This window comes from Brassica rapa, chromosome A01, assembly GCF_000309985.2.
Source record: "Brassica rapa cultivar Chiifu-401-42 chromosome A01, CAAS_Brap_v3.01, whole genome shotgun sequence".
Taxonomy (NCBI): Eukaryota; Viridiplantae; Streptophyta; class Magnoliopsida; order Brassicales; family Brassicaceae; genus Brassica; species Brassica rapa.
This window is the reverse complement of record NC_024795.2, coordinates 19,005,563-19,028,775: the sequence shown is the minus strand read 5'-3', so window position 1 is coordinate 19,028,775 and position 23,213 is coordinate 19,005,563. Positions and strand designations below refer to the sequence as shown.

General features: G+C 34.4%; 1 protein-coding gene and 1 long non-coding RNA gene across 2 annotated transcripts in view; one reads left to right on the top strand and one right to left on the bottom strand.

Annotated features, from left to right (window-relative positions):
* The first annotated feature begins 420 nt into the window (after positions 1 to 420).
* Positions 421 to 23,213, top strand: part of LOC103830422 — a 31,229-nt gene continuing 8,436 nt past the window's right edge. Inside the window, exon 1 of the long non-coding RNA XR_004450736.1 lies at positions 421 to 4,500. This is a non-coding gene — a long non-coding RNA (uncharacterized LOC103830422). The remainder of the gene's footprint in view (positions 4,501 to 23,213) is intronic.
* Positions 7,104 to 22,268, bottom strand: LOC103849027 (defensin-like protein 206). The gene is made up of 2 exons (XM_009125848.3): positions 16,657 to 22,268; positions 7,104 to 16,575 (listed from the first exon to the last, which is right to left on the bottom strand). The coding sequence occupies exons 1-2, from the start codon at positions 16,721 to 16,723 to the stop codon at positions 16,409 to 16,411; spliced, it is 234 nt and encodes a 77-aa protein (XP_009124096.2). The 5' UTR covers positions 16,724 to 22,268; the 3' UTR covers positions 7,104 to 16,408.

Below are 23,213 nucleotides of genomic sequence, written 5' to 3'. Positions count from 1 at the left end.
TTCAATTTTTTTATCAAAAAAATGTTCAAAGTAAATTTCAAAAATAAGATATTTATTTATTTTTATATGGCATATAGTTTAATTTAAAATGATATATATATATTTATATATCTTTTATTTTTGATATTTATTAAATGAGACTTTCAACTTATATTATTTTTTAATTATTTGTATCATGTCATAACAAAAGTTTTAAATCATAGATCACAAGATTATAATGTTAAACTTTTAACAGTTTTAGTAATTTATACTCGTTTTTAAAAATTCAAAATATAATATATAAATAATTTTTTAAAATTTTATTATATGGTTACTATGATTGTTTAATTTATTTTAATAGCTTAAAATTAAACAAATATTATTATAATACACACTTATTTTTATCAAATTTTTATTATTCAAAATCATTAATTATCATATATACTTTAGCCATGTTAGACAATTCCGTAATCTTATTTAAGGAAATAATAAAACACATTAATAATGTATTTATTGTGGTTTAATAAAAAGCTTATTATATATTTAGATGAACCAACATGTTTTTCTAAGGATTCTAAAAATCATTCTAGTGATGACATGTGCCTACAAAAAATGTTGCAATGCTTCTCAAATAATATATAGGGGATTAATCGATCATTTGGTATGTATCGAATTTTGAAAAGAAGAAATATTTTTTTAGTTCTTATATGGTAGATTTCGAATTTCCCCAATGAACTAAATTATATAATGAATGTTACACACTCTATCTAGGAAAACATAAAATTATTTTTCCTAACTGTATCATTCCATCTACTGCCTTATTCAATAAAAATCCACATATTCTTAGCATTTTGAATATGTAATTATATTTCTGTTCACTATAGAACTCTTTTTGAGGATGAAAACCGATTTTGGTATTTAATATAGCAAATTTTATTTTTGTAGCTAGTGAACATGTCAAGACACGAACAAGTTTATTCAACAACACCAGTTCAATATTTATAGATACTTTTTAGCGGCAAGAAGACTGAGTGTATGGGGAACTGAAACGAGGAACAAAAACACAAAACAAGTATTTGTATTCATAATGAAACAAAAGTACACGCAACATAGGCATAAACTTGGGGCAAAGCAGTGATAAGTTTTGCCCTTTGATGTTTTATTGGGAAGCAAAAGAAGTTTGAGCATAAACAAACAGACATGTCACCGACTGAAAACAAATGTTACACATGGTGATTGCATGAGGTTATTTCAAGGATCAACAATAGCAATGACAGTGTTTCTCACTTCCCTCAACAACGCCACTAACGACAGGAGGACTCCCGTATTTGGTTTTGCAACAGTTAAAGCAATCAGCATTTGTACCTAGGAACGGCACCGGTCCGCACTCGAAGCAAAATGTTTGAGCCTCGCTCTTGAGGATTTCTGCATGTTGACATAATCATCAGCGTAAGAATACTGAAATACAACTACAAAATACGATAGATAATTTTTTTCTTAAAATTACCGGTGGAAGCCACCAAGAGGACGAACAAAAGAACGGTGATGCTGACTGAGTTGATGTTATTTGCCATTTCTTTCGGTTTTGCCTTGCTTTTTCTTAAACCTGGTGTTTTCTTTTTCTTGTCAATAAACTTATTGTTGGTGAGAAATATCATATGTGTTGTTATCTATTTATAGTCAATATTTTGAAATTTTGCCATCATTGTATAATCAGTCCTCGTTTCTTGCTGGTTTGCCGAAGCTCATAGTGTCGCCACAATTGGTTCACTGCCTTATTTTCCATTACATATTATCTTACAAGTCTATCTATTTTTTAATGATGCCTCCTTTTTGAAATAATCAGCAAAAGAAAGGTCCTCGCTGTCTTTGTAGTGCATACTCATTTTATATGTTCATTGTTTCTTTAGGTTTAGCAAAATAATGATTAAAAGTGATATTGTTTTTGTCATCGGTAGACTCAGCAAGAATCTTTAGGACTTTTTAATCAGGTAATGAAAAAAATCTGGCTTCGTTATTCATTTATAAATAAAGGCTTATAAGACATTGCACCAATCATGGCAACACTATGTTGGTACTTTTGAGCATCTTCATTTCATATGCATTAATTTAATTTTTTTTCTCATCTTCTAGGGCTTTGTTTTCTCATGAGCTAAATATCTCTGGATAGACTTTCACATTTTCTGTTAATATAATAGTTATCCCCTATAAACCAGTTAATTTCTTGGGTTTACAAACTAAAATTCGAGTGAAAAACCGGTATCAATCTAGTAAAATCGGGATTAAACCAATTGAAAAGAATCCCTAGATCTACACATAAAGAGAAGTCGTCTTCTAACGACCAACCGCCTAGAAAGGTGGTTAAGCCCAGCATCCCAGACAAGCTACACCACCTCAGTAGAAACCCCATAAGACGTCAGAAGAACAACCGAATAAGTCACATGGCAAAATCACCTACACTTTTGACATGCCAGAACTAGCCCTCTTCCACATAAAACACTAGATCTGATAGTGTCTCATTTCCTTCGGCGTCCCAAAACCGAATATAAGCCAGAAAAGCAACGAGATGGGAGATCTGACATAACCAGGACCGGCAGCTACTATGTCGTACGGCTTCGGTAATTCCAAACCACTAAAAAAAAATTGGGCCTCTGAAAGATAACTAATCAAAATGAGAAAACCAGTGAAGCTCCAGCAAAAAGAACAAAGAATTAAAAAGTACAATCCATCTCCGCCATCAACTCACGCACCGGCATTAGAGAGGCAAATGACGATTTTAAGAGAGAGAGGGCCTAGAGAGAGATAGAAGGGTTTGGCAACTTTTGTTTTTATCAGTAATAGCCTCTAATGTTTATTTTTACTTATAAGGCTCGGTTTGACGAGTTTTATTGAAAAAACTATATTTTCATACAATTTTGCAACTTATGCTCCATATTAATTTTAAAAGAATATATACAGTTTTGATATATTAGATGGTAAAGATTCAATGTTTTTCTAGGAATATAGGAAATATGTAACCTATATTTCTCTTTTTATCAGTAGGTTTTAGTATTTATATATACTGTTTTTGATAATCGAGGGTACCGGGTGAAAATCAAACTGACTAATTCTTTGGTTTGATGTTCATCTCTAAAAATGATGGAGAACATGCACTTAATTATTCTTATTTTATCGTAAGAATTAGTGGTGATTTCTACTCGTAATTCTTTTTTTGATTGACCTAATTCAAAAAAAAGTTTTTTTGCATTTATTAATATATTAATCGAACATTTGGTATGTAGTTAATTTTGTAAAGAAGAAACACTCTTTTTAGTTCTTATATGGTAGATTTCGAATTTCCCCAATGAACTAAATTATATAATGAATGTTACACTTTCTATCTTGAAAAAGATAAAATTATTTTTCCTAACTGTATCATTCCATGTACTGCCTTATTCAATAAAAATCCACATATTCTTAGCATTTTTGAAAATATAATTCTCTTTCTGTTCACTATTGTACTCTTTTTGAGGATGAATACAGATTTTGGTATTATGTATAGAAAATTTTATTTTCTAGCTAGTGAACATGTCAAGACAGAAACAAATTTATACAACAAGACCAATCCAATATTTGTAGATACTTTTAGCGACAAGAAGACTGAGTATATGGGGAACTGAAACGAGGAACACAAACAAAAACCAAGTTTTTGTATTCATAATGAAACAAAAGTACACGCAACATAGGCATAAACTTGGGGCAAAGCAGTGATAAGTTTTGCCCTTTGATGTTTTATTGGGAAGCGAAAGAAGTTTGAGCATAAACAAACAGACATGTCACGGACTGAAAACAAATATTACACATGGTGATTGCATGAGGTTATTTCAAGGATCAACAATAGCAATGACAGTGTTTCTCACTTCCCTCAACAACGCCACTAACGACTGGAGGACTCCCGTATTTGGTTTTGCAACAGTTAAAGCAATCAGCATTTGTACCTAGAAACGGCACCGGTCCGCACTCGAAGCAAAATGTTTGAGCCTCGCTCTTGAGGATTTCTGCATGTTGACATATTCATCAGTGTCAGAAAACTAAAATACAACTACAAAATGCGATAGATAATTTTTTTCTTAAAATTACCGGTGGAAGCCACCAAGAGAACGAACAAGAGAACGGTGATGCTGACTGAGTTGATGTTCTTTGCCATTTCTTTCGGTTTTGCCTTGTTTTTTCTTAAACCTGGTGTTTTCTTTTTCTTGTCAATAAACTTATCGTTGGTGAGACATATCATATGTGTTGTTATCTATTTATAGTCAATATTCTGAAACTTTGTCATCATTGTATAATCAGTCCTCGTTTCTTTCTGGTTTGCCCAAGCTCATAGTGTCGCCAGAATTGTTCACTGCCTTATTTTCCATTACATATTATCTTACAAGTCTATCTATTTTTTAATGATGCCTCCGTTTTGAAATAATCAGCAAAAGAAAGGTCCTCGCTGTCTTTGTAGTGCATTCTCATTTTATATGTTCATTGTTTCTTTAGGTTAAAAGTGATATTGTTTTTGTCATCGGTAGACTCAGCAAGAATCTTTAGGAGTTTTTAATCAGGTAATGAAAAAAGTCTGGCTTCGTTATTCATTTATAAATAAAGGCTTATAAGACATTGCACCAATCATGGCAACACTATGTTGGTACTTTTGAGCATCTTCATTTCATATGCATTAATTTAATTTATTTTCTCATCTTCTAGAGCTTTGTTTTCTCATGAGCTAAATATCTCTTGATAGACTTTCACATTTTCTGTTAATATAGTAGTTATCCTCTTTAAACCAGTTAATTTCTTGTGTTTACAAATTAAAATTCGAGTGAAAAACCGGTATCAATCTAGTAAAAACGGGATTAAACCAATTGAAAAGAATCCCTAGATCTACGCATAAAGAGAAGTCGTCTTCTATCGATCAACCGCCTACAAAGGTGGTTAAGCCCAGCATCCCAGAAAAGCTACACCACCTCAGCAGAAACCCCGTAAGACGTCAAAAGAGCAACCGAATAAGTCACATGGCAAAATCACCTACACTTTTGACATGCCAGAACTAGCCCTCTTCCACATAAAACACTAGATCTGATAGTGTCTCATCTCCTCCGGCATCCCGAAACCGAATATAAGCCAGAAAAGCAACGAGATGGGAGATCTGACATAACCAGGACCGGCAGCTACTATGTCGTACGGCTTCGGTTCTTCCAAACCACTAAAAAAAAATTGGCCTCAGAAAGATAACTAATCAAACATGAGAAAACCAGTGAAGCTCCAGAAAAAAGTACAAAGAATTTAAAAGTACAATCCATCTCCGCCATCAACTCACGTACCGGCATTAGAGAGGCAAATGACGATTTGAAGAGAGAGAGGGCCTAGAGAGAGATGGATGGGTTTGGAAACTTTTGTTTTTATCAGAAATAGCCTCTAATGTTTATTTCTACTTATATGGCTCAGTATGACAAGTTTTCATGAAAAACTATATTTTCATACAATTTTGAATTTATGCTATGCTATGTTTTGGATTTGCATATGATTTTTTTAAAAACATATACAGTTTTGATATATTAGATGGTAAAGATTCAATGTTTTTCTAGGAATATAGGAAATATGTAACCTATATTTCTATTTTTATCATTAGGTTTTAGTATTTATATATACTGTTTTTGATAACCGAGGGTACCGGGTGGAAATCAAACCAACTAATTCTTTGGTTGTCTGTCCACCGGCGCCAGATAGACCCGGTTGTTCGCAATAAAAACTTGGATGCTCCTGCTGCATGGCCACACAAGCCGGTAAATCAGAGTTTGGTAGGTTTCGAACCCGGTGTGCTTAGCACCTTTCCGAGCCCGCCATACCACTCGACCAAGCTTGTGTCGGTTCCGATACTTATTTCTAGTGACATCAGATTTAGTATATTCAATTAAAAAATATTTAAAATTTGAGATTTAGAGTTTCGTTTGAATATTCTCAGGAAATTTGATACAAAAATTATTCTTTTTGTTTATATAAATGGTATATTTGAGGTTCATCTCTAAAAATGATGGAGAACATGCTCTTAATTATTCTTATTTTATCGTAAGAATTAGTGGTGATTTCTACTCGTAGTTCTTTTTTTGATTGACCTAATTCTAAAATTTTTTGTTTTGCATTTATTAATATATTAATCGAACATTTGGTATGTACTGAATTTTGTAAAGAAGAAAAATTCTTTTTAGTTCTTATATGGTAGATTTCGAATTTCCCCAATAAACTAAATTATATAATAAATGTTACACTTTCTATCTTGAAAAAGATAAAATTATTTTTCCTAACTGTATCATTCCATCTACTGCCTTATTCAATAAAAATCCACATATTCTTAGCATTTTTGAAAATAAAATTCTCTTTCTGTTCACTATTGTACTCTTTTTGAGGATGAAAACAGATTTTGGTAATATGTATAGAAAATATTATTTTCTAGCTAGTGAACATGTCAAGACAGAAACAATTGTTTATACAACAAGACCAGTTCAATATTTATAGATACTTTTAGCGACAAGAAGACTGAGTATATGGAGAACTGAAACGAGGAACACAAACAAAAACAAGTTTTTGTATTCATAATGAAACAAAAGTACACGCAACATAGGCATAAACTTGGGGCAAAGCAGTGATAAGTTTTGCCCTTTGATGTTTTATTGGGAAGCAAAAGAAGTTTGAGCATAAACAAACAGACATGTCACGGACTGAAAACAAATGTTACACATGGTGATTGCATGAGGTTATTTCAGGAATCAACAATAGCAATGACAGTGTTTCTCACTTCCCTCAACAACCCCACTAACGACTGGAGGACTCCCGTATTTGGTTTTGCAACAGTTAAAGCAATCAGCATTTGTACCTAGAAACGGCACCGGTCCGCACTCGAAGCAAAATGTTTGAGCCTCGCTCTTGAGGATTTCTGCATGTTGACATATTCATCAGCGTCAGGAAACTAAAATACAACTACAAAATGCGATAGATAATTTTTTTCTTAAAATTACCGGTGGAAGCCACCAAGAGGACGAACAAGAGAACGGTGATGCTAACTGAGTTGATGTTCTTTGCCATTTCTTTCGGTTTTTCTTTGCTTTTTCTTAAACCTGTTGTTTTCTTTTTCTTGTCAATAAACTTATCGTTGGTGAGTAATATCATATGTGTTGTTATCTATTTATAGTCAATATTCTGAAACTTTGTCATCATTGTATAATCACTCCTCGTTTCTTTCTGGTTTTCCCAAGCTCATAGTGTCGCCAGAATTGTTCACTGCCTTATTTTCCATTACATATTATCTTACAAGTCTATCTATTTTTTAATGATGTCTCCGTTTTAAAATAAACATTCAAAAGGAAGGTCGTCGCAGTCTTTGTAGTGTATACTCGTTTTATATGTTCATTGTTTCTTTAGATTTAGCTAAATAATGATTAGAAGTGATATTATTTTTGTCATCGTTAGACTCAGCAAGAATCTTTCGGACTTTTTAATCAGGTAATGAACAAAAATTGGCTTCGTTATTTATTAATAAATAAAGGCATATAAGACATTGCACCAATCATGGCAACACTATGTTGGTACTTTTGAGCATCTTCATTTTATATGCATTAGTTTAATTTTTTTTTTCTCATCTGTTAGGGCTTTGGCTTCCCATGAGCTAAGTATCTCTGGATTGACTTTCACATGTTCTGTTAATATAATAGTTATCCCCTTTAAACCAGTTAATTTCTTGGGTTTACAAACTAAAATTCGAATTAAAAACCGGAATCAATTTAGTAAAACCTAGATTAAACCACTTGAATAGAAACCCTAGATCTACATATAAAAAAACGTCTTCTTACCGCCTCGACCTAAAGCCTCTTACCGTCTTCTTACATGCCAGAGCTATCCCTCTTCCACATAAAACTCTAGATCTGATGGTGTCTCATCTCCTCTGACGTCCCGAAACCGAATATTAGCCAGAAAAGCAACGAGATAGGAGATCTAACATAATAAGGATCAGCATCTACTATTTCTTATGGCTTCGGTTCTTTCAAGCAACTAAAAATAAAAATAAACTAGGCCTCTGAAACATAACTAATCAAACAAGAAAAAACCAGTGAAGCTCCAGCAAAAAGAACAAAGTATAAAAAAAGGAGAAGCCATCTCCACCATCGACTCACGCACCGGCAGTAGAGAGGCAAATGACGATTTGAAGAGAGAGAGAAAGAGCCTAGAGAGAGATGGAACGGTTTGGCGACTTTCTTTTTATCAGTAATAGCCTCTAATGTTTATTTCTACTTATAAGGCTCAGTTTGACAAGCTTTATTGAAAAAACTATATTTTCATACAATTTTGCAACTTATGCTCCATATGATTTTTAAAAGAATATATACAGTTTTGATATATTAGATGTTTAAGATTCAATGTTTTTCTAGGAATATAGACAAAATGTCACCTATATATATCTCTTTTATCATTAGGTTCTAGTATTTACATATATTTTTTTTATTACCGAAGGTATCCGGGCAGAAATCAAACCGACAAATTCTTTAGTCGTTTGTCCACCAGCACAAGATAGACCCGGTTGTTGGTCACAATGGAAATTAGATACTCGTGTTGCATGGCCACACAAGCCGGTAATCAGTTTGTTAGGTTTCGAACCTGGTTTGCTTAGCACCTTTCCGAGCCCGACCATGCTTTTGTCGGTTCTGATAATTATTTCTTGGGATATCGTTCTATCAGATTTAGAATATTCAATTAAAAAATGTTTAGAAATTGAGATTTAGAGTTTCGCTTTGAATCCTCTTAGGAAATTTGATACAAAAATAAATCTTTTTATTTATTTAAATGGTATATTTTACGTTTATCTCTAAAATAATGAAAAACATGCACTAAATTATTCTCATTTTATCTTAAGAAGCAATTATTGTTGTTTTCTACTCGTATTACTTTTTTGATTGACTTAATTCTAGAATTTTTTTTTAGCATTTACTAATTTATTAATTGATCATTTGTGGTATGTATCGAATTTTGTAAAGAATAAACACTTTTTTTTAGTTCTTATATGGTAGATTTCGAATTTTCCCCATGAGCTAAATTATATGATGAATGTTACACTCTCTATCTAGAAAAACATAAAATTATTTTTCCTAACTGTATCATTCCATCTACTGCCTTATTCAATAAAAATCCACATATTCTTAGTATTTTGAATATATAATTATATTTCTGTTCACTATAGAACTCTTTTTGAGGATGAAAACCGATTTTGGTATTTAATATAGCAAATTTTATTTTTCTAGCTAGTGAACATGTCAAGACACAAACAAGTTTATACAACAAGACAAGTTCAATATTTATAGATACTTTTTAGCGACAAGAAGACTGAGTGTATGAGGAACTGAAACGAGGAACACAAACACAAAACAACTTTTTGTATTCATAATGAAACAAAAGTACACACAACATAGGCATAAACTTGGGGCAAAGCAATGATAAGTTTTGCCCTTGATGTTTTATTGGGAAGCAAAAGAAGCTTGAGAATAAACAAACAGACATGTCACCGATTTAAAACAAATGTTACACATGGTGATTGCATGAGGTTATTTCAAGGATCAACAATAGCAGTGACAGTGTTTCTCACTTCCCTCAACAACGCCACTAACGACTGGAGGACTCCCGTATTTGGTTTTGCAACAGTTAAAGCAATCAGCATTTGTACCTAGAAACGGCACCGGTCCGCACTCGAAGCAAAATGTTTGAGCCTCGCTCTTGAGGATTTCTGCATGTTGACATATTCATCAGTGTCAGAAAACTAAAATACAACTACAAAATGCGATAGATAATTTTTTTTCTTAAAATTACCGGTGGAAGCCACCAAGAGAACGAACAAGAGAACGGTGATGCTGACTGAGTTGATGTTCTTTGCCATTTCTTTCGGTTTTGCCTTGTTTTTTCTTAAACCTGGTGTTTTCTTTTTCTTGTCAATAAACTTATCGTTGGTGAGACATATCATATGTGTTGTTATCTATTTATAGTCAATATTCTGAAACTTTGTCATCATTGTATAATCAGTCCTCGTTTCTTTCTGGTTTGCCCAAGCTCATAGTGTCGCCAGAATTGTTCACTGCCTTATTTTCCATTACATATTATCTTACAAGTCTATCTATTTTTTAATGATGCCTCCGTTTTGAAATAATCAGCAAAAAAAAGGTCCTCGCTGTCTTTGTAGTGCATACTCATTTTATATGTTCATTGTTTCTTTAGGTTTAGCAGAATAATGATTAAAAGTGATATTGTTTTTGTCATCGGTAGACTCAGCAAGAATCTTTAGGACATTTTAATCAGGTAATGAAAAAAATCTGGCTTCGTTATTCATTTATAAATAAAGGCTTATAAGACATTGCACCAATCATGGCAACACTATGTTGGTACTTTTGATCATCTTCATTTCATATGCATTAATTTAATTTTTTTTTCTCATCTTCTAGAGTTTTAATTCTCATGAGCTAAATATCTCTGGATAGACTTTCACATTTTCTGTTAATATAATAGTTATCCCCTTTAAACCAGTTAATTTTTGGGTTTACAAATTAAAATTCGAGTGAAAAACCGGTATCAGTCTAGTAAAAACGGGATTAAACCAATTGAAAGGAATCCCTAGATCTACACATAAAGAGAAGTCGTCTTCTAACGATCAACCGCCTACAAAGGTGGTTAAGCCCAGCATCCCAGACAAGCTACACCACCTCAGCATAAACCCCGTAAGACGTCAAAAGAGGAACCGAATAAGTCACATGGCAAAATCACCTACACTTTTGACATGCCAGAACTAGCCCTCTTCCACATAAAACACTAGATTTGATAGTGTCTCATCTCCTCCGGCGTCCCAAAACTGAATATAAGCCAGAAAAGCAACAAGATGGGTGATCTGACATAACCAGGACCGGCAGCTACTATGTCGTATGGCTTCGGTTCTTCCAAACCACTAAAAAAAAATTGGCCTCAGAAAGATAACTAATCAAACATGAGAAAACCAGTGAAGCTCCAGAAAAAAGAATAAAGAATTAAAAAGTACAATCCATCTCCGCCATCAACTAGAGAGGCAAATGACAATTTGAAGAGAGAGAGGGCGCGGCCTAGAGAGAGATGGAAGGGTTTGGCAACTTTTGTTTTTATCAGTAATAGCCTCTAATGTTTATTTCTACTTATATGGCTCAGTATGACGAGTTTTAATGAAAAACTATATTTTCATACAATTTTGAATTTATGCTATGTTTTGGATTTGCATATGACTTTTTTAAAAACATATACAGTTTTGATATATTAGATGGTAAAGATTCAATGTTTGTCTAGGAATATAGGAAATATGTAACCTATATTTCTCTTTTTATCATTAGGTTTTAGTATTTATATATACTGTTTTTGATAACCGACGGTACCGGGTGGAAATCAAACCAACTAATTCTTTGGTTGTCTGTCCACCGGCGCCAGATAGACCCGGTTGTTCGCAATAAAAACTTGGATGCTCCTGCTGCATGGCCACACAAGCCGGTAAATCAGAGTTTGGTAGGTTTCGAACCCGGTGTGCTTAGCACCTTTCCGAGCCCGCCATACCACTCGACCACGCTTGTGTCGGTTCCGATACTTATTTCTAGTGACATCAGATTTAGTATATTCAATTAAAAAATGTTTAAAATTTGAGATTTAGAGTTTCGTTTGAATATTCTCAGGAAATTTGATACAAAAATTATTCTTTTTGTTTATATAAATGGTATATTTGAGGTTCATCTCTAAAATGATGGAGAACATGCACTTAATTATTCTTATTTTATCGTAAGAATTACTGGTGATTTCTACTCGTAGTTCTTTTTTTGATTGACCTAATTCTAAAAAATTTTTTGCATTTATTAATATATTAATCGAACATTTGGTATGTACTGAATTTTGTAAAGAAGAAACAGTCTTTTTAGTTCTTATATGGTAGATTTCGAATTTCCCCAATGAACTAAATTATATAATAAATGTTAGACTTTCTATCTTGAAAAAGATAAAATTATTTTTCCCAACTGTATCATTCCATCTACTGCCTTATTCAATAAAAATCCACATATTCTTAGCATTTTTTTGAAAATATAATTCTCTTTCTGTTCACTATTGTACTCTTTTTGAGGATGAAAACAGATTTTGGTAATATGTATAGAAAATTTTATTTTCTAGCTAGTGAACATGTCAAGACAGAAACAAGTTTATACAACAATACCAGTTCAATATTTATAGATACTTTTAGCGACAAGAAGACTGAGTATATGGAGAACTGAAACCAGGAACACAAACAAAAAACAAGTTTTTGTATTCATAATGAAACAAAAGTACACGCAACATAGGCATAAACTTGGGGCAAAGCAGTGATAAGTTTTGCCCTTTGATGTTTTATTGGGAAGCAAAAGAAGTTTGAGCATAAACAAACAGACATGTCACGGACTGAAAACAAATGTTACACATGGTGATTGCATGAGGTTATTTCAAGGATCAACAATAGCAATGACAGTGTTTCTCACTTCCCTCAACAACCCCACTAACGACTGGAGGACTCCCGTATTTGGTTTGGCAACAGTTAAAGCAATCAGCATTTGTACCTAGAAACGGCACCGGTCCGCACTCGAAGCAAAATGTTTGAGCCTTGCTCTTGAGGATTTCTGCATGTTGACATATTCATCAGCGTCAGGAAACTAAAATACAACTACAAAATGCGATAGATAATTTTTTTCTTAAAATTACCGGTGGAAGCCACCAAGAGGACGAACAAGAGAACGGTGATGCTGACTGAGTTGATGTTCTTTGCCATTTTTTTCGGTTTTGCTTTGCTTCTTCTTAAACCTGGTGTTTTCTTTTTCTTGTCAATAAACTTATCATTGGTGAGAAATATCATATGTGTTGTTATCTATTTATAGTCAATATTCTGAAACTTTGTCATCATTGTATAATCAGTCCTCGTTTCTTTCTGGTTTGCCCAAGCTCATAGTGTCGCCAGAATTGTTCACTGCCTTATTTTCCATTACATATTATCTTACAAGTCTATCTATTTTTTAATGATGCCTCCGTTTTAAAATAAACATTCAAAAGGAAGGTCGTCGCAGTCTTTGTAGTGTATACTCATTTTATATGTTCATTGTTTCTTTAGTTTTAGCTAAATAATGATTAGAAGTGATATTGTTTTTGTCATCGGTAGACTCAGCAAGAATCTTTCAGACTTTTTAATCAGGTAATGAAAAAAAATTGGCTTCGTTATTTATTAATAAATAAAGGCTTATAAGACATTGCACCAATCTTGGCAACACTATGTTGGTACTTTTGAGCATCTTCATTTTATATGCATTAATTTAATATATTTTTTTCTCATCTGTTAGGGCTTTGGCTTCCCATGAGCTAAGTATCTCTGGATTGACTTTCACATGTTCTGTTAATATAATAGATATCCCTTTTAAACCAGTTAATTTCTTGGGTTTACAAACTAAAATTCGAATTAAAAACCGGAATCAATTTAGTAAAACTAGATTAAACCACTTGAATAGAAACCCTAGATCTACATATAAAGAGAAGTCGTCTTCTTACCGCCTAGACCTAAAGCCCCTCCCCCCCCCCCCCCCCCCCCACCGCCTACAAAGGTGGTTAAGCCCAGCATCCCCGACAAGCTACACCACCTCAGCAGCTACCCCATAAGACGTGGGGAGAGCAACCGAATAAGTCACATGGAAAAATTACCGACACTTTTGAGATGCCAGAACTATCCCTCTTCCACATAAAACTCTAGACCTGATGGTGTCTCATCTCCTCTGATGTCCCGAAACCGAATATTAGCCAGAAAAGCAACAAGATAGGAGATCTAACATAATAAGGATCGGCATCTACTATGTCGTATGGCTTCGGTTCTTCCAAACCACTAAAAATAAAAATAAACTGGGCCTCTGAAACATAACTAATCAAACAAGAGAAAAGCACTTAAGCTCCAGCAAAAAAACAAATAATAAAAAAAGGCGAAGCCATCTCCACCATTGACTCACGTACCGGGAGTAGAGAGGCAAATGACGATTTGAAGAGAGAGAGAGCCTAGAGAGAGATGGAAGGGTTTGGCGACTTTTTTTTTATCAGTAATAGCCTCTAATGTTTATTTCTATGTATAAGGCTCAGTTTGACGAGGTTTATTGAAAAAACTATATTTTCATACAATTTTGCAACTTATGCTCCATATGATTTTTAAAAGAATATATACAGTTTTGATGTATTAGATGTTTAAGATTCAATGTTTTTCTAGGAATATAGAAAATATGTCACCTATATATCTCTTTTTATCATTAGGTTATAGTATTTATATATATTGTTTTTATTACCGAAGGTATCCGGGCTGATATCAAACCGACTAATTCTTTGGTCGTTTGTCCACCGGCACAAGATAGACCGGTTATTGTTCGCAATGGAAATTAGATACTCGTGTTCAGTGCCGGTCCAGACTTACGTGGTGCCTAAAGCAATTTAAAAATTTGATGCCCTAATTATAAGTTATAACTTATAACTAAACTTTTTGTACTGCATTTTAAGTATGTAAACAAAATAATGCAATATATTATTAAATATTAACTTGCTATCAAATAAAAAAAATACATACAGAAAAGTTGTTATTCTTGAGAAATAATGTTTCTACTGATTGATTACTAATCTTTGTTCTTGTGGCATTTTCTATAAATAAATAAATAAACATAAACAGTATAATATGACAATACATATGATAAAGTTATGTTAAGATCAACATCATTTCCCTTTATAAAATGTCTCACGGGATATTAGAACCTAATTTATGATAATTTGTTTGTTCAGATTTCATAAATTCGTAGAAATGATAAGAACTTACGGAAAAAAATATAAGTAGAGCAAAAGAGACATAGAAATGATAAGAACCTGCTGATAATTAAATTCCATTGTTATAGTATCTCTCTTGTTTACACATCTATTTTCTTCAAAAATAAAAAAAAAAGAAAAGAAAATAAAGATGGCAAGAAGAACTTCTACTTAAAATAAATAACTAAAGTTTGCTATCCGAAAAAACTACCGTTTGCTTTATTAAATTGTTTATTTAATATGTCATTTAATATAATATGTAAGATAAAAGAGACCAAATTTATCAGAAATAGTAAGTAAACCGTCGTATCTTTAAATTGGGCAAATTAATTGCTATTAAATTCCAAAAACAAAAAGTAGTAAAAAACTAAGATTCGAACCCACTAACTGAAGCACTAGAAAACAAGTATGCGAACCACAAAGCTACAATGATCAAGTTATATATATTTGGCGCCCCAAAATTATATATAAATCCTGGCGCCTAAAGCCTTTTTTTTGCGGGCTTTAGCCCAGGGCCGGGCCTGCTCGTGTTGCATGGCCACACAAGCCGGTAATCAGAGTTTGTTAGGTTTCGAACCCGGTTTGCTTAGCACCTTTCCGAGCCCGACCATGCTTTTGTCGGTTCTGATAATTATTTCTAGGGATATCGTTCCATCAGATTTAGTATATTCAATTAAAAAATGTTTAGAAATTGAGATTTAGAGTTTCGGTTTGAATCCTCTTAGAAAATTTGATACAAAAATTAATCTTTTTATTTATTTAAATGGTATATTTGAGGTTTATCTCTAAAATAATGAAAAACATGCACTAAATTATTCTCATTTTATCTTAAGAAGCAATTAATGTTGTTTTCTACTCGTATTACTTCTTTGATTGACCTAATTCTAGAATTTTTTTTAGCATTTACTAATTTATTAATCGATCATTTGGTATGTATTGAATTTTGTAAAGAATAAACACTTTTTTAGTTCTTATATGGTAGATTTCCAATTTTCCCCATGAACTAAATTATATAATGAATGTTACACTCTCTATCTAGAAAAGCATAAATTTATTTTTCCTAACTGTATCATTCCATCTACTGCCTTATTCAATAAAAATCCACATATTCTTAGTATTTCGAATATATAATTATATGTCTGTTCACTGTAGAACTCTTTTGGAGGATGAAAACCGATTTTGGTATTTAATATAGCAAATTTTATTTTTCTAGCTAGTGAACATGTCAAGACACAAACAAGTTTATATAACAAGACCAGTTCAATATTTATAGATACTTTTTAGCGACAAGAAGACTGAGTGTATGAGGAACTGAAACGAGGAACACAAACACAAAACAAGTTTTTGTATTCATAATGAAACAAAAGTACACACAACATAGGCATAAACTTGGGGCAAAGCAATGATAAGTTTTGCCCCTGATGTTTTATTGGGAATCAAAAGAAGCTTGAGCATAAACAAACAGACATGTCACCGATTTAAAACAAATGTTACACATGGTGGTTGCATGAGGTTATTTCAAGGATCAACAATAGCAATGACAGTGTTTCTCACTTCCCTCAACAACGCCACTAACGACAGGAGGACTCCCGTATTTGGTTTGGCAACAGTTAAAGCAATCAGCATTTGTACCTAGAAACGGCACCGGTCCGCACTCGAAGCAAAATGTTTGAGCCTCGCTCTTGAGGATTTCTGCATGTTGACATATTCATCAGCGTTAGAAAACTAAAATACAACTACAAAATGCAATAGAGAATTTTTTCTTAAAATTACCGGTGGAAACCACCAAGAGGACGAACAAGAGAACGGTGATGCTGACTGAGTTGATGTTCTTTGCCATTTATTTCGGTTTTGCCTTGCTTTTTCTTAAACTTGGTGTTTTCTTTTTCTTGTCAATAAACTTATCGTTAGTGAGACTTATAATATGTGTTGTTATCTATTTATAGTCAATATTCTGAAACTTTGTCATCATTGTATAATCAGTCCTGGTTTCCTTCTGAAGTGGCCAAGTTCATAGTGTCGCCACAATTGTTCATTGCCGTATTTTCCATTATATATTATCTTACAAGTCTATCAATTTTTAATGATGCCTCCGTTTTAAAATAAACATTCAAAAGGAAGGTCGTCGCAGTCTTTGTAGTGTATACTCATTTTATATGTTCATTGTGTCTTTAGTTTTGGCTAAATAATGATTAGAAGTGATATTGTTTTTGTCATCCGTACACTAAGCAAGAATCTTTCAGACTTTTTAATCAGGTAATGAAAAAAATTTGGCTTCGTTATTTATTAATAAATAAAGGCTTACAAGACATTGCACCAATCATGGCAACACTATGTTGGTACTTTTGAGCATCTTCATTTTATATGCATTAATTTAATTTTTTTTTCTCATCTGTTAGGGCTTTGGCTTCCCATGAGCTAAGTATATCTGGATTGACTTTCACATGTTCTGTTAATATAATAGTTATCCCCTTTAAACCAGTTAATTTCTTGGGTTTACAAACTAAAATTCGAATTAAAAACCGGAATCAATTTAGTAAAACTAGATTAAACCACTTGAATAGAAACCCTAGATTTACATATAAAGTGAAGTCGTCTTCTTACCGCCTCGACCTAAAGCCCCTCCCCTCCCCCCCCCTCCCCCCCCCCACCGCCTACAAAGGTGGTTAAGCCCAGCATCCCCGACAAGCTACAAGACCTCAGCAGCTACCCCATAAGACGTGGAGAGAGCAACTGAATAAGTCACATGGAAAAATTACCGACACTTTTGAGATGCCAGAACTATCCCTCTTCCACATAAAACTCTAGATCTGATGGTGTCTCATCTCCTCTGACATCCCGAACCCGAATATTAGCCAGAAAAGCAACGAGATAGGAGATCTAACATAATAACGATCGGCATCTACTATGTCGTATGGCTTCGGTTCTTCCAAACCACTAAAAATAAAAATAAATTGGGCCTCTGAAATATAACTAATCAAACAAGAGAAAACCAGTGAAGCTCCAGCAAAAAGAACAAAGAATAAAAAAAGGAGAAGCCATCTCCACCATCGACTCACGCACCGGCAGTAGAGAGGCAAATGACGATTTGAAGAGAGAGAGAGCCTAGAGAAAGTTGGAAGGGTTTGGCGACTTTCTTTTTATCAGTAATAGCCTCTAATGTTTATTTCTACTTATAAGGCTCAGTTTGACGAGTTTTACTGAAAAAACTATATTTTCATACAATTTTGCAACTTATGCTCCATATGAATTTTAAAAGAATATATACAGTTTTGATATATTAGATGTTTAAGATACAATGTTTTTCTAGGAATATAGAAAATATGTCACCTATATATCTCTTTTTATCATTAGGATCTAGTATTTATATATATTGTTTTTATTACCGAAGGTATCCGGACAGAAATCAAACCGACTAATTCTTTGGTCGTTTTTCCACCGGCACAAGATAGACCCGGTTGTTGTTCCCAATGGAAAATAGATACTCGTGTTGCATGGCCACACAAGCCGGTAATCAGAGTTTGTTAGGTTTCGAACCCGGTTTGCTTAGCACCTTTCCGAGCCCGACCATGCTTTTGTCGGTTCTGATAATTATTTCTTGGGATATCGTTCCATCAGATTTAGTATATTCAGTTAAAAAATGTTTAGAAATTGAGATCTAGAGTTTCGGTTTGAATCCTCTTAGGAAATTTGATACAAAAATTGATCTTTTTATTTATTTAAATGGTATATTTGAGGTTTATCTCTAAAATAATGAAAACCATGCACAAAATTATTCTCATTTAATCATAAGAAGCAATTAATTTTGTTTTCTACTCGTATTACTTTTTTGATTGACCTAATTCTAAAATTTGTTTTTAGCATTTACACTATAAGAAAACACAAGTTTTACGAGAGCGGCTTTCCTCGTGACTTCGTCGTAAAAGCAGTGTTACGAGGAATTAGCGAGGAAACCCGTTTCGTCGTTATACGTTTGTCGTAACGCATATATCCTCGCTAATTCGTCGTAAGGTAGCGAGGAAATGATTTCGTCGTAAAAGCGAAGAAGATTATTTCGTCGTAAAGCTTCCACGTAAGGACGTCGCTATATTTCCTCGTAAATACTTCGAAAGGTGTTCCTCGTAAAACACACGTAAATAACTTGAAAGTAAATATTCGTAAAGTAAACGTAAATACCTTGAAAGTTTTCCTCGTAAAAAACACGTTAAGTTTCCACGTTAATTCCTTATAAACGTTTCCTCGTGAAAACCTCGTTAAGCTTCCACGTAAAGAAGTCACAAAATTAGCTACGAATTTACTTCGTTTCGTTATTTTACAGAAATATAAAAAATTATAAGTAAAAAACTAATTAAAATTATTTAAATTATTAATAAAATTAAAATTCTAAAATAATCAAAACCAAAATATTTTATATATAAATAAGTTTTGAATTTATAATACAAGAACCGCCGATCAAATAAAAAAGAACTAAGACTAGTCGTCGTGAATTGCCCGGTAGAATTCATCACTCCTCCTCGCGACATCCTCCTCGGCATGTGTGTCGTCGGATGTTGACTCGCCTGGAATAGGATTTTGTTGTCGCATGTTCCTCAAAAAGTTCTCTCAGTCCGGATTTGTGGCCGCTACAACGTCCAAGAAGCCCTCGAGTCCACTCACACGAGCTGTGAACGCAGATCGCGTCGTGGTCAACTCGTGACGCAGCTCAGTGGACTCTCTACGCAGCTCTTCGGACTCTCTACGCAGCTGAGAGACTTCATCATTCCGTCGCTGATCATAAGACGATGTCGCTCTCGGAACATCGTTGACGGAACCCATCCCCAACGTCCGTCCCTTTTTTTTAGGGACAACCTTAAAAACAAAAAATAAATATTGTTAGTAAAAATTTAAAGTTAAAAATTAAATAAATAATAAAAAAATTTAAAATTTTAGAAATTTACCTCCTCGTAAATCTTATCCACTTCAGGTGTGGATAAGGTGACGGGTAATCCATCGGTGGACTGCTGGGTCAGCTGGGTCTGGCGGTCTTCAACCCGAGCAACCAAGTCGTTGTAGATTTGCTCGGACTTGCCATCTAGAAATATGTCCGCCTTGTTCTTGTGGGTCTTCTCGTAAAGTTCCACAAGAGACGGGAAATGTCCCGTCTCTTTGGCCTAAAAAATATTTTAGAAAGTTAGAATATTAAAATTTATAAATATATATAAAAATTTGTATTTAATTAAAGATTTAGTTACCATTTCCAAACGGACACCGGCGTGGGGTTTTTGGCCCGTAGTGTGAAGCATCGGCCCATTCCTGTGCTCATCGACCATGTTACGGGAGTTAGAGCAAGACTGGGTGACTCTAATGGAATCAGGAAGACGCCAATATCGGATGAGGCCATCCCACACATCCGTGGTGAGCTCAGCGGGTTTGCCACGCTCATACCCCTTCACGATCCAGTCACCCTTCCAGTTGGAGACCGTGTCCAATAAGCGAACTTTCGCCTTCGCGACAAACTTCTTCCTCACCGTCTCAGTGATCCCCAAAGCCCAATGATATTTTTCCTGTTGGAAAAAATATATAAATTAATAATTAGTTTTTTAAAAAGAAATTTATAAAAATCATGAAAAAATTAAAGTATATATATATATTTAATTAATAGAAACTTACAGCGTAAATTTTGAACCACGTCTTTCTGACGTAGTGAGGCGTCTTACTCCAGTTCGGATGTGGCATGGAGAAGTAACCTTTGATCGTGTCGGTTACGTCCGATGCAAGACAATTGTCAACCCCAAACCTGGAAAAAAACAAATTTAAAATATAAATTATTTTTTAATGTTATAAAAGAATTTTAAACGAATTGAATAAAAAAAATTAATGTAACATACCACAAAGTTCCGTCCGGTCGGTCGGGGTCGATGACTGGTAAACCTTCTCTGCCTGGCAGACGGAGAATGTCCTCTACAGTGTACTGCGAGTAAGGAGCACTCGAAGGCACCATCAAATCGGGATGAATTTTGGCGAGCATCGCCGGAGGTGCCATCGGAGGAGGCACAGGAGGAGGCATCGTCGGATGAGCCATCGGGGGAGGCACATGAGGAACCGATGGTGCACTAGAAGAAGGAGACCCAGAGACTCTCTGAGTGTACTGAGTCTCGGGGACAGTCTCCTGACCCGAAGAACCGGGAGCTGAAGAAGACGACGGGTCTAAACGACTACCCGGCTCACCGAACATCTCTCTCTAATGGGCAGTAAGTCTACCTTTTCGAACCTGAGAAAAAAATTTAATTTTTTAAATTTTCGTCAACAGTATATTTCCCAACATTATCCACCTAATCAACACTAAATAACATAAGATCCGTAAACCTATCTAAATTCCCTATACTATCCACCTAATCTATCCTAAACTAACTAAATTAGAGAGTAATTAGAGAGGCTTACCATTGCAATGAAACAGGGAGGAAATGGAGAGGAAGTGGAGAGGAAGTAGAGAGGAAAGAAAGAGTGAGCGCTCGGGGGTATATATAAGATTACATACCGTCGCAAATTCCTTGTAAGTTTACGACGAATTACAGAGGCCCGTATTTTTTTTTACGACGAAATAGCGACAGACTACAAAGGCCCACGTTTTGTTCTACGAGGAATTTACGAGGAATGACAAAGGCCCGTGTTATTAGATACGAGGACATTACGACGATTTACCTTACGTGGAATTACCGAGGAAAGCTTCCCTATAAATATACCCGTAACTCTCCTTCTCAACCCACACACAAACTCTCAAATCACACTCTATCTATCTCACATCATACTCCCAAATCAATTCCAATTCAAATAATAAATATTTGAGAAAAAAAGGAAGAGAAGAAGATATTGGAATTTATGTGGGCGAGACTTAAGTATTATAATTACTGGAAGTCTTGCCACATGTAAATCTGGTATCTCTCTTTTTTTTCTTTTTTTTTCTAGTTTTTACTCTACGAGGTGTTTACGACGATTTATGTTACGAGGTGTTTACGACGAATCCGTCCTACGTGGAATTAAAGAGTGCCTCATTCGTCATTTACTTTACAGGGTATTTACGACTATTTACCTTACGAGGTGTTTACGACGATTCCGTCCTACGTGGAATTAACGGGTTTCGCTTTCTTTATTTTTTAAATTTCCTCGTTATTTTCACGTTACCTAATGAGTCCTTTACGACGGTTCTCTCCTACGTGGAATAAACGAGGATTACGTCGTAAGTTCGACGTAAACGTACGAGGAATTAACGAGTAGTACGTTTAAATCCACCCCAAAACCCCATATTCCTTATCCTCTACTTCATATATTCCAAACCCCATCTTTATTTCCATTCCAAACCACAATTCCCACATTTACTTATTTATAAAACAAACTCCCACATTTTCTTATTCATAAAACAAACTCCCACATTACCTTATTCATAAAACAAACTCTCACATTACCTTATTCAAAAAACAAACTACACAAAATCAAATACATCAATCGGATACATCGACATTCTCGTCATCACTAGAAATATCATCATTTTCATTAAACTCGTCTTCTACAGCTTCGTCTGTGGCATCATCGGTAAGATCTTCGTATTCGTGATTATGCGGATCAATGAGAAGGATGTCATCAATTTCTTGTTCAGGTTCCTCGACTTCATTTATCTGTTCTTCTTGCAATGGTGGTTCTTCTCCACTGATGATTCGTCCTCGAGGTGTAACTTTGATCACTGCTAACCAATTTATACCCGAATCTTTCATCCGAGGGTATGGAAGGAAGCTAACTTGGTCTGCTTGTGAAGCTAAGATGAAAGGCTCGAATTTGTTGTGCCGTCGTCCACCGTTGACATCAACTACACCAAATTTGTTAGACCGAACACCTCTGTTGACGACGGGGTCGAACCATTCACATTTGAAGAGGACGCATTTCAGCTTCAGTATCCCTGGAAATTCGACTTCAATAATCTCCGTCAAGATCCCGTAGAAATCTGTTTCCCCTTTCACACATATTCCATAGTTACTGGTCGCCCGCTGTCTACCATACTCATATGTGTGAAAAGTATAGCCTCGTGTGAAATACATCTGTGATGTGGTGACCTTTACTAGTGGAGATTGAATTACTTCGTGTAACCACTTAGGATAATCTGCATCGTCGTCATAATCAACCTGCAAAAATAAAGAGAACATTAAAATACATATCATGTATGAAAAAATAGTTTGAGTTATAATACCTGATTCCGCAACCACTTAATGAAGTGTTGATCTTTCCTTTTGTCTACGTCACTTGTGGATATACCAGGAAATGTTTCTTCGACTTGAAAAACAAATAGGCTGTAAAATTAA

What these genes read in the sequence shown, in the direction of transcription:
- LOC103849027 (XM_009125848.3), bottom strand. Translation starts at nt 16,723, where the DNA reads ATGGCAAAGAACATCAACTCAGTCAGCATCACCGTTCTCTTGTTCGTC. An exon ending in CCTCTTGGTGGTTTCCACCG is followed by an intron (nt 16,576 to 16,656) that starts GTAATTTTAAGA and finishes GTCAACATGCAG; the next exon opens with AAATCCTCAAGAGCGAGGCT.